This window comes from Paramisgurnus dabryanus, chromosome 17, assembly GCF_030506205.2.
Source record: "Paramisgurnus dabryanus chromosome 17, PD_genome_1.1, whole genome shotgun sequence".
Lineage (NCBI taxonomy): Eukaryota > Metazoa > Chordata > Actinopteri > Cypriniformes > Cobitidae > Paramisgurnus > Paramisgurnus dabryanus.
The window spans coordinates 8,729,051-8,741,881 of NC_133353.1; the positions used below are offsets into that span (position 1 = coordinate 8,729,051).

The 12,831-nt window shown below is 36.0% G+C and overlaps 1 protein-coding gene across 1 annotated transcript in view; it reads left to right on the top strand.

Annotated features, from left to right (window-relative positions):
* The first annotated feature begins 8,633 nt into the window (after positions 1-8,633).
* Positions 8,634-12,831, top strand: part of sntg2 (syntrophin, gamma 2) — a 42,573-nt gene continuing 38,375 nt past the window's right edge. Inside the window, exon 1 of the mRNA XM_065255095.1 lies at positions 8,634-9,044. Coding sequence (XP_065111167.1) covers positions 8,979-9,044 — 66 coding nt within the window. The 5' untranslated portion in view covers positions 8,634-8,978. The remainder of the gene's footprint in view (positions 9,045-12,831) is intronic.

Sequence of the window (12,831 nt, forward strand, 5' to 3'; positions counted from 1 at the left end):
TGCTAAATTATCATGTGTCATGTGATGGATGAATATGCCGGCATTTGATTTTTGTACACAACCATTGACATTAACAATAAAAGATGTGTGTTTTTAACTTGATTGCAAGCATTTTTGTTTTAATGATATTTCTAATGAGCAAATACTTCTCTAAAGATAAATACTGTAATCCTGCAGTACCATTTTATAAACAATTGATGTATCGTACACCCCAAGACTTTTTTGGCAGTGTTGTGAAAATGAGATGTTAAACATGCTTTTTGATTCACATTGAATGATGACTTGAATATCACCATGGTTAATAAATGTCCCAAAAACAAGAACATGACTTGAGATCAGTGATTTAGATCCTGTCTGTTTTGATTGGTTGGACTAAAGTAGTGCTGTGAATGTGAAACAAAATTGCTATTTCATTAAAACCTAAATGAGTGCATGGGCTCAGGTGTAAGTAATCTTCAGCCATCACTGTTTTGGAGAAAAACCCAAGGCCTGTCTGAAAACATGGCTATTTTTAGCTATTTGGAGGTGTTCCATTTCCAATCTTTTTTATTTTAAACCAGGCAGGGGTTATGGACGACCCTTTACGGTCCTTAATAGCAGACGGATGTCAAAATAGGAAATATAAAGTTCATGTGAGGACTTGGACACTTTTAGTTTAAAGGTCTCGGGTGAGAACATACTGGATCACATTCAACACATGGACACGAAAGTCAGATGATTAAAAAAGCGAAAAGATTTGGTTTTAATTCCCCATGATTTAGTTTTAAATATTTTTTGTTTTTAGGTAAGTCTAATTTATTTCCAGCTTTAGTTTGAGGGCACTTGGCATCAAAAGGAAAGCAGGACATTTGATGTTGGGCAGACGGAGGGCTTGGCTGTCTAATGCACAATGATTTATCAACAGCGCTCTGTTTCAGCCCTTCTTCATACATAATGCATCACACAAGAGCCCCAACACTTTACAAGATCTCTCTGCTTATAGTTAGATAATATACGCACGGCAAAGTCTCATCCACATTCAGTAGTTTATTTATTAGGGAGAAATACACATTTTAATACTCATAAAAGAGCTTTGAATGTCTATACACTATATGTTACGCACATTGTGGTGGCTACTTGGAGTTTTCTAAAGAACTAATAATCACATTTTCCCCTTTGGCTTAATGCTGTATGAGGTTTTTTGTATCTCATTACAGCTTGGACTGTTTTGTAAATTGCATTACAATGGCAGAACTATATGCATATTTATTTTTACACAGTTTTCCAGCCCAGAGTCTGATACTAGAGTTGCTGTTTACATTGCTGGACTCCATTACATGACTTTATGAATCTAAACAAAACAGTAAGACATCCAAATCGTTTCAAATATTACTGAAACGGGGGGCAGTTTTCCAGACTGAAATAAATGTAAGAGCTGTCCAAACTGAAAACAACTAGTGCCCTTTGTTTTGCCTCAAAATGCACGCCAGTAATGTTTTTAGTAAGGCATGTTTGTTAAAACTAGTTCTAGTTTATATTTACTAGTTTATATCTAGTCCTGGATCAAGCTAATCCCTTATGGGGCAAATTATTATAAGAAAATTCAAGATTCCTCTTTGGACTAACATTCATTAATAAAAAGGTGCATTGAAACTCTGATGCATAACTTAATAAGTTTGTCACCTTTAAATGTGCGTGGATGATTTTATTTACAGTATTATGCATGCTTCTGTTTAATTATCATGAGTATGTGTAAGAAATGCATGTTTTCCCAGAGGACTTTCTGTACAGAAGAGATTTCAGAAAAAAACCTGCAGTGAAACTATTAAGACAGTTTGTAAACCGAGACTGCGGCTTACGCTCAGTCAATTTTGTTAATTTTTCCATATAAACTTGGTGTGTAATCCTTTAAGCCTGTAAAACTCTTGATTCACCACCCTCTGTCAACACAATGCAGACTACGCTGGAAATTTATATTCAATGCTCGCTGCATGACTGAAGATTTTATATCAAAGAGAAACTCGACTTTGATGTGTTTGTGCGGCTGGAGATCTAACAGCGAAACGCGTCAAACTAGTGCAGTTGTGCAGTCAGAGACGTTATGGGCAGGTTGTGATTGTGGCTGATGTTTGGGATGGGACCGCTGGGATCCGTGTCATCATGTGATGATGGGATTCCCTTAGGTGACCACAACCAGACCAGATATCTTTTTGTAACACATCATTCACTTTGTGAGCTTCGCAGCAGACTTATGCCACAATATGAGGAAATGCGCTGCAGATTTTTCTTTACTTATAGGAGCTAGCGGTCCATGTGAAATTGATGCATGGTTACATTTTTGTAAAGGTGTTATCTATGCATAGGCTACACAGTACAACTGATGCTGAAGTTTAAATTTGAGGCCTCATTTATGAACATAAGTTAACTGGTACTGACATTTATCATCTTTGTTAATGTTACTTACTTTTGTTCATTTGTTATGCCCTAATGTTGTTGTTTGTACTTAAAAAGTCAATCAAACGTTACTTAACATTTTTATTTTGGATCCATAACTTAACAATCTTAGTTCATTTAACTTATTTATGTACAAAAACCTAAAGTAAAAACATTTAAGTGCAATGAACTCACAATTATCAGAACAGAATTATCTGAAAATGTTTTGATTACACTGCAAAAATGACTTTCTTACTTAGTATTTTTGTCTTGTTCAGTAAAAATATCTAAAAATTCTTAAATTAAGATGTATTTTCTTGATAAGCAAAATGACCTAGGAAAATATGTCTAGTTTTTAGATTAAAATATAACCTTTAAGTAAATAAGTGCTGAAAAATCTTTTTTTTAAGAAAACCTTTTCATAAACACTTAATATGATTCTATTTTTTTCTTATTTCATTGACTGGCAGATTTTTTGCTTGTTTTAAACATTCTTTTTTGTCTAAAAACTGGATTTATTTTCCTAGGTAATTTTGCTCATGCATGGAAAAAAAGTCTCGAAAAAAAAAATATATATATACAGACCAAAAATATCAAATGTAAGTGATTTTGTGCATAAAACAAGCAAAAAAAATCTGCCAATGGGGTAAGCAATTTTTTCTTGAATTTTTCTTGAATTTAGTGTTTAAGCAAAATGTTCAAGATTTTTTTGCTTACCCCATTGGTTGTTTTTATTGATATTTTATTAATTTTAGCAGTCCAATCCCACCTGTCATAATACTACCTGCATACTAAAATGAAAATTCACAACAAATGAAACCTCATTGATTCACTCTCATGAAATGAATAGGTGGTCATATGGATTAAAACAACATGAGGGTGTGTACATTTTTGGACAGACTCAATACATACATTATCTTTTACATGCACATATAAAACAACTTAAACACAAAATCAGTAGGCCACTACTGCAGTATTTTCCCTTGAGTTTGCTTTAATCTCTTTTCCTCCAGGTTATCTGTGTGATGTTCAACATGAATAGAGTCATGAAATTGGGAATCAGATATGGATCAGCTTCAGGACCTCACATGATGACACCTTAAACCATAAAAATGTTTATCTTTAAATCCCGTAGGTTTCTGTTGTTGTACTCTGGTCGTAACGAGTGAAACTTTTTTGCTTTGTTTTTGTTCAGACTACACAAAACAAAGAGATTTACGACACCTATTTTTGTTGCCTATTTGGAAAAAGTCGTGCAGTAAGAAGATGAATTTCTTATCTTCCAGCACTGATGTTGTGTTTGTCTTCACTGATAACAAGATAAGTGTTGTGTAGTTAACTACAGTCTCTTTGATATACAGCAGTGAATGTTTATCTGTTTATCTCTAACAGTCCTGTGGGTTATGAAGGAAATCAAAGCTGTACATTACAAACATTTCGTTTAAAACCCTTGTTTCAATACCTTCTGTTCTGTTTGTGTGATATGTTTTATAGGAGCGAGGATTAAAAAACATGCAAAAATCCTGTGAATGTGTAAAGAGAAAGAAAATATGAAGATGAAAACATAACAAAGTGAAACACATATATGGCATAAAAGCTTTGAACCCCTAGCTGGACAAACTTATGAATAAAGAGTTTCTACTCTTGATGTGCGTATGGATTGATGTGTTGTTTTATTGGCAATCTCAAAACTTTAGATCAGACATGAAAGAATCAAACATAAGAAAACATAATCTTTCATATATGAAAAATATTAGGTTTCTTGTTTTGAGAGGCAATGTTGAGAGCGCAACTGCAATGTGTTACAAATCACGTCACTTACCTTATATATTGTACATATAAATATAATATAGTCTACAGTTAAAGTGGATAAAAACTGTGGCTGTTATTTCAAAGTTGAACATGGTTTTCCTGCCTTCTCTAAAATGACTTTCTACACAAGCTTTTTGATATTAAGACTATGTAGGTTATTTATGTTAATGTATAAAAAAGTAATAGATGAACGATGATGTTTATGATACACAATGTGTACGATGACCTTGATCATCAACTGTCATCGTTCCCATGAATAAAAACAGAACCTTATTAAGTATTTCGCATTACAAAAATGAAGTTGTTTGCAAATACTGTAGTACATCAATAATGAATGAAATATGTTAGATCAGCAGATTCACTGCGGTGTTTTTTGCTGATTTTATCAAAGTGTCCGCGTGTGTGCCAGCAAAGCTTCTTAGTTATCCCTGCGCTGTCAGAAAGTGTCAAGATACAGAGCAAAGATGTTCCTGTTTGTCAGGACTGACTGAACTTTTGCCTCTGTCACATTTAATCCCAGCAGGCTCTGGGGCTTTAAGACAGCAGCACAGGGATGGCAGGAGTTTGCAGTTTAGTGTTTAATGATCGCTGAACCTCAAGCACCTGAGAGGATCTTGTTTTTCTTCAACTCAAGGTCATTCACTTGTCATGGCCAACCGTACCATAAACCCATACTCCATTACTTGAAGGTTTAGGTCCTTTCTCTTCAAACCTCACCGTTTGTCACTCTTTGGAGATCTTTGATGTCTTATATATTAAAGCAGCAGGAATATTTTCAAAGCTATAATGTCTTTATCACATTTATTAAGAATACACTGCAAAAAAAAAAAAAAAAAATGACTTTCCTACTTAGTATTTTTGTCTTGTTTTCAGTAAAAATATCTAAAATTCTTAAATTAAGATATATTTTCTTGATGAGCAAAATTACCTAAAATAAGTCTAAAATATAACAAACATAAAATTATATACACAAGTGAATTTGTGCTTAAAACAAGCAAAAATATCTGCCAGTGGAATAAGAAAACTTATTTCAAGAAATGTTTTCTTATTCCATTGGCAGATTTCTTTAAGTAAGAAAGTCATTTTTTGCAGTGCAATGATTCCTCTTTGTGTAACCTTTGATTCTGCTGAACAATATTGACTTGAGACTTGAGAGTGAAATACACATATTGAAATACAGGTTTTGAATCACAAAAATGTGTGTTAATATCCTATGAATAGAAAGTGTATGCTGTACAATTTACTTACCGCATGCAACTTATGACCTGGTTGGGACTTTTCAATGAAATCCAGTGCATCAAACACACATGCAAACTCCGCTGCTACCCCGGATAATAAACTATATCCATTGTTTTCATAAGGCTGACTTTCTTCTCCTTACATCCAAAAACACACTTCTTCATTGATGCCATTGTTGAGTTTTGAAAATAAACAAAGCTGTCGCATGATGTGATGTTTGTAAGTTTTTGTGTCTCCCGTTGATTGATGGATGGGCGGGGTTTTCCAGGGTAAGTGCCCATAAAAAGAAGTGATACGTATAGAAATCCCCGAAACATCAGCTGGACCGTGATTAAAAAAAAACTTTCCGAAACTTATACGAACTCTGGCAAAGTGCATTCGGCACATAAATACTCTGTAACACGCTCAACTGCTTTTTTGACACTTTGCCTATGTTTAGCGTGAGGAAACAACTCTATAACTGTGTTAATAAGTCAGAATGCATGAAATACCATTGAATCACCCCTTTAAACAGAGGGATTATCTGGAAGGCATTAAACTTTTGTGAAAATCATCATTTTTAAAAAGCTGGCAGGGGAATAGTTAATGGAGGAGTGATGCAGCTAAAAATTATGTGAAACCTTTTCTCATCTTTAAATTAGTCTGTTTACTGTGCTATTCAATTGTTAGACAATTATGTGCTCAGTTGCATATTAGTTTTGATTTTCCACGACCCATCGGTTAAGAATCAGTTTTACATATGATAATGAGTCTGCTTACTGTTTTGCTAAAACATTATTATCTCTAGTAGTTTTTGCTTATTTAAATACCCAATGCTCTTTAATTAAAGGTAATGATATTGTCTCTGACTCTAATGGATTATGATGGATACGATGCCCTGACAGGTGATGAACTGCGCGTCACATATAATTTCTAACAACATCCATAATTGCAAGATGCTCACTGATGCTGAGATGATGCCGCATGCTGTCTAAATTGCTCGAGGTCACTGCCTCTGAATTTTCTCTTGATGATAAACATAATAGGACGCAATTTCCAAGAAAATACGTGAGATTGGACTGGCTTTTATTTTCACCTCAGAGAATCCAAAAATGAGACTCTCGACTTTGCAACAACAGACTTCCCCCCCCTTTCCTCCAAGCAACAAAATGTTGATCCTCCATCAAATTGGTAGTTTTACATCAACAGACCCCTGCTGATGGTGTAAATGACGGTGCTCAAAAAAAGCCGAGGTCCATCCAGTCTCTGCTGGAATAGAGAGGAAGCTCTAAAAGCACCAACGCTTGTGGTGCAAATCTGCCTGAGACATGAAAGCATTTTACAAATTTTAACCTAAAAGACTGCACACAAGAGCTCGTGCACTGTGTCCTATAGGCAACCAAATTAAAGAGGAAACTTCATTTAGACCATGAAGCTGTTTACCCTTTGTGCATTGAGACTGCAATCTTGAAAACAGATATGTTTTTAAGTAAATCAGTGATCTTTTGTTGTAAAAAATCATTTTTGAAGAGTTTGAGATCTCTGTAAGTGTCAAGGGCAGGATTTGCATTAAATAAAGTGCATTCTTAAGAGGCTTTGCTTTAACATTCTGCCCACCATCTTCTACCACCTACTATAGCTAATGTTTTTTTCTTGGCAAATACTCACCCACATCCTCTTATATTAATATATTCATGTGTTTTTGATGCTGTAGAAAGGAGTCTGGATGTCCATGCTGCTGGCATGAATAAGACCAGAACATGCAGACAATTCTGTAAGTGCACAATTTCCTTCAATAATATAGTTTTTCAAAACAGTTGCCAGCGATTTGTTGAAGTCTCCAGGAAAATGTTATTTCACGGTGCATGTGAAGATTGCGGTCTAATTAGTTGGCCAGTGAAGGGGATAATTATGCTTAGATGATAACTTGTTGACTCAGATTTCCAGGAAAATGTGAAGGTTGTTCCCTACGGTGACCATCGACCTTAAACAGCCTCATGCACGTGCATGCAGAGGTTTCTCACATCTCTTCAGGTATGTGTTTTGTCATCACGGTTTCAAGACAAGTGTGATGTGAGTTTTATTCCCCGCTGCCCTCCTCTGACCTCCTTCGGTTTTCTGTCCCGTTGTCTTTCAGAAACATCTCTGCCAGGTGCTCGTGTGAAATGAATGTTTATCAGTACGACTATTTAGGCGATTTCTGAAGGAGATGCACTGTTGGATGTAACTTTGGCCCGATGCCCGGGTGCCTTCACCTCCCTCGCCGCCCTGTATGTGGGATTGCTTTAGGAAGGCAAAACCAAGAAGCTTGAGAGCCCTTCATGCTGTGCGCACAGCAGCCGTGAAGGTTTGTGAAAGGAATGGTGACCGCTCTGGGTACCTGAAATGGTCAGTAAAGTATGACAGCTCAGACATCATGTGATGAGCTATTATTAAGTGTTTGTGTCACGAAAAAACAATAAATTGCTTTATTGCAGTGGGTGGCTTTTATATGGTTTGGGTCCCTTGTAAGACAAAAACGCCCCTTAATAAAACCACACAAGTCTCCAGACATAAATCTTGAGTCCAAAGGCTTAAATAATTGGATGCAAGGTGCACTAACAAAATTATACTGGCATTATATTATAGTGATTCTTGTTAATCCTCTGTGTGTATTAAGTTGTAACGTATTATCAGATTGCACCTGAGGCTGTGAGGCTATGAACCTGACACCACACACACAATATTTAGGTCAATGAGACATTCATCTTGTGTAGCTCAATTGGTAAAGCTCTGCATTAGCAAAAGAATTGGGTTCAATCCCAGGGAACACACATAAAATATAAAGATAAAATCTGCCAAATGCATTCTGTAAATGTAAATTTTGTTAACTGATCACTAAAATTAAAAGAGAAAATGCAACATGAGCCTAAATTAAACATGCACAGAGCACTGACAACAACTTTCCTCACATTTTCCTTGCGCGTTTGGGAAATAAATATGCATAAAAGGTTTTATCTAAGATTATAAAGACAGTTTGAACAGATTCACTTGAATCAATCACATTTACCGACTAAAACAGTTTACATTTAAAGACGCACATCTGTCCTAAAGCTTCTTGAAATGTTTTTGCCAGTGTTAGAAACGCCATTATCATTGCAAATAAATGCACAGATGTGATTTTCCAGTTCAGTCAGTGATGGGTTAAAGCCCAGCCCGAGCTGGAGGAGGATGCAGGTGGAGAAAAGACGCGCAACATTTGCGCTCAGAACCTCGAGCATTACACATCTACATCCCAACTAACCCAAGCTGGAGCATCCGAAGGAATAAACCTCATCACTTTCTCCGTCACTTCAGCCGCCGATGTCTCTTTAAGCTCCGACCCTTCCCCGAAAAACGTCTCCACTGACTGAAAAAGAGCTTCGGATGCTGGCGCACGGAGCGGTGGCGCGTCCTTCCCACCCGGCTGCGCGCGATGCCCGGGCATCACTGGATATAAATGACTGATCCAAGTGTGTGTGTGACTTCAGTGGACCGAACCACAGGCTGCATGGGAGATGAACGCAGCCAAACATCAGCCTGATTTATTAGAGAGACCGGCCAGCCTGCTAGTACCGACATGGGTAAGAAGAGATGAGAGTTTTGTGGAATAATAACGGGCACTTGCGTGTTAGAAAGATGGGTTTGGGAACATTAGAGACTGTAACTGCTACAGTGAAATCTATAAAAGGTTAAGAAACTTTGTATTGAAGGCATGTTTCTGGAGATTAAAGCTGCGGGTTTAGGGAACTCTTATTGCGCACTGTGATAAATTCTGCTCTTATTATTCAGAGGATCAGTAGGGTAAGATGTGTTTTTATTGACTGGTAGAAAATTTAAATTTGATGCATTTATGTTTGATTTAGTCGAAGTAAAGTTTTATTATGCACTTTAAACTAATGAATATTCTACTTAGACATCATTTGCTGCAGAAATATGGTGAGGTGTTTTGTATAGTTGGTTGCACTGGTGACAGCATTCATTGATATTATTTATTGCAGATATAAAGTTATTGGACAGTAACTGTGCATATGTAGCCTATTGTGTATGTGAGATGTCTTAAAATTTTTAATAATGAAGTACTCAAAAATAATAATTTTAGGACACATTGATTTGATCAGTGATATAGAAATAAGGCTATTAGGGATTGAGACACTTAGCATATAAAGTCTTTGTACTCTATAGGTGCTAAATGGTTCTTTTGAATGGACGAATGGACGAACCTTTTGTGCACACTGCACAATAAAACATTTTTTTTAGGAAGCTTTATTTTTTTAAGAGTATACTGAAGGTCAGATGTCCCCTAACATCCACAAGACTCTGGTTTATATCATGCTGTTAAACATTGAACATCAGGGTTTGTTGCTGAAGCTCATGTGCAGCATAGCAAACTTGTAGAAAATTCTAGGACGACCCATTATTTTCACTCAAATTGTTATCATTTGTGATAAATGATGCAGAGTAAAAGTATTTCCTGAATTCAGAGATTTACATCCCATTATCTGTATGTACACACATACACAGATGTGTCTTGTTGTGTTTTTCGTATGCAATTGTCATTAGGATATCTGGTGCAGTTGGAAAAAGAACAGCCTGGGAGAGTAAAATAATTATGTTTTAATGTAAATGAGATGTGTGGGAGAAAAAGTAAAGGGGGACATTTGGAGATAATGAGCTATTAAAATATAGTGTAAAATAACTGTAAAATTAATCTCATTATTTCCACAGTAGTCATCGTTAAAAAAATTAACAAAACAACGCAATAGAGGTTACATAACCGACAGAAGACATCACGGAGATGTGAGACGACAGTGTAATCTCAATGCAAAATGAGTTTTTCTGCTATTGTTCCTATTTGCTGGATTCCTTTTTGTGGAGATAATGATGTGTGACAGCGTGCTGGAGCTTCATTCGCACAATTCTCGAGGTGTTCAAAGATGCCCTCCCGAAGGATTTTCTTTGGAAGAGTAGAAAATCCATTCGGCTCGCCTTTAGAGTTTCTTCATGTATGCATTATGCTCTGTTTTTTGTTTTTATAATTGCTTACTGAAGTGTTTCCCGTTGCACTGCAGTCACTTTATTGGACTGAAGCTTTTTAAGGCTGTCCTGAAGTTTCTCGACAGTAAATGCTGGCTCACCACTTTAAGATCTGAGGATAACCTGCAGTATTTGCCCAAAAATAGTTGAAGCACATGCGGTACCTCGGGGAAACCTTTAAAGATTGGATGTCTGTGAGAACAGAAATCAATAATGATTTTTCTTCATGAATTTGTTCTTGAGGTTTAGCCGGTACACTCAACACAAGAGACAGACACTGAAATCTTTCTGTTGATATTTGGATACTCAAAGGATTTCAGGCAAGAAAAAAAACAAAAGTATTTTTCTTTATTAATGAGAGAGTGATTTGTGCTGAACTGACAGCTCAGAGTTTCATATTTATTGTAGATTTTGCTGCTGGGTTGAGAGTTTATTCTTCGTTTCTTGACACAATTTTACAATTTCAACTCATTTTACAAGTTATAGCAACTCATTAAACCACGTTAAAGTTGTAATTAGTTGAAAATAGTGTGTTAAAATGATGACTTGCACAGCTAGTTTGATGAACCCTTGTGCATTGTTGAAATTTACTTAATTTCTGTAGAAATTAGGAGCAATAGCGTGGAGAAGCATCACTGATGTTAACTTTATTTAAACAGTAAATTAGATGCACAGTGTAAATGTAATCTTGAGACTCAGGTTGTGTGAGACGACAGAGTTTATTAGCGTCACTGCCGAGCAATTAGTAGGTCTTTAAACTGCACGTGACCTGCTGGTTATCACCTTTATCTCTTTAAAATCACCATCACAGTGCTTTATAACTCAATTTAAAAGCAAACTCTTGGATGACTCTCTTAGTAATCTTGTGATATGTTTACTCAGCCTGTATAAAGGATCTTCCACCTCCAGTGCAGCTTTGTCACCGTTTCCAGCTTCAGCTTTTCATTTCCATTTTGATTTACGACAGGTATGAATTTTAATGAGCTCTATTTAGCATTTGGAAACTCACCTCGCCTAGATTCTTCATAATGCAGAGTTCAAGGATTGAAATGTCTTTTGAGACAGCACTGGTTTAGATGTGAATCATCGAATAATTGGAGTTTAATCCGTAATTTGAGTTTTATTCATTTGCTTTCATGTATCTTTTATTGAGAGAGAAAGAGTTGGACATATGAAATAATGTAATATAATAGTGAGCCAATTAGGGACATTTACCAATTTATTGAAATGATTTATGTTACAGCGGGTTGCACAGAAAGTTTTGTGTGTATCTGTGAGGCTTTTCATTGCATCTTTACCATGGCATTCTTGTTCATGCCAAGTGAATGAAATTCTTTAAGAATCATTTGGAAACTTTTCAAGTTCACACTCATAATGTCAACTTCAATCTGCAAAAATGACCTTGTTAGTACATTAAACCAACCGAATCTGTTTACTGTATTATATCATTCATATTTCCTTATCATTGCTGGTCCTGTTCACATAATGAGAAACATGTCTTTCAAACGTAAACATTTTATTATATACAAGCCGTCTTATTTTTCAACCCTGCATGTGACATATTTCAGAAAATAGTGGGCGTGGCTTGTGGCAATTTGTATGTGTAATTGCATGTTGCATTCATTTAATTCCTCCACACACAAACTGATGACACTTTCTAGATCATCAGAACCACAGCTTCACACTTCATCTCATTTTCAAATGCTTTACTAAAACTACAAACATTTTCAGGCAAAAGCTACAGTATATTGACTATTTGCGGTGGTGTTGGCCGGGAGAAAGACAATATCTGTTGGCGGCAGTCTGTGATGTAGCCCTGGAGCGGTTTAACATTATCAGCTGTGATCTGATCTCCAGACAGTGGTTGACCTTCCTTTTTCGTCTAATTATTATCTGGATTGAAGCAGTTCAGTGGCTCACTTATTATTCTCTGGAGTGAATTCAAATTAGAAGCAATATTTCACAATTACAACATCAAACACTTAAAAGCAATAATAGTTTGAAGCAGATAATTGACCTTAAAGCCATTAAAAAAACACAGATTTAGAAAGATAACGCTGAGGGATATTCAACACAACACCAGGACAGAATTCACAATAGAGAGACCACTGCAAGAACACTTTCTACTGGCCTGCTGTCTCAATGAATGTTTAGCTGCTAAACCTCAATGTTATTGTAAAAACTTCAGTAGAAATTACAATATCACTAGCAGCTGTTTGCCAGTAACTTACTGTAGATTGTGTTATTTACTGTTAACAGTTTGTTTAAAGTTAAATTGATCATGCAAAGCATTCTGGGAACCAACATCTGAAGGAAAAAACTGAAACTGGATTT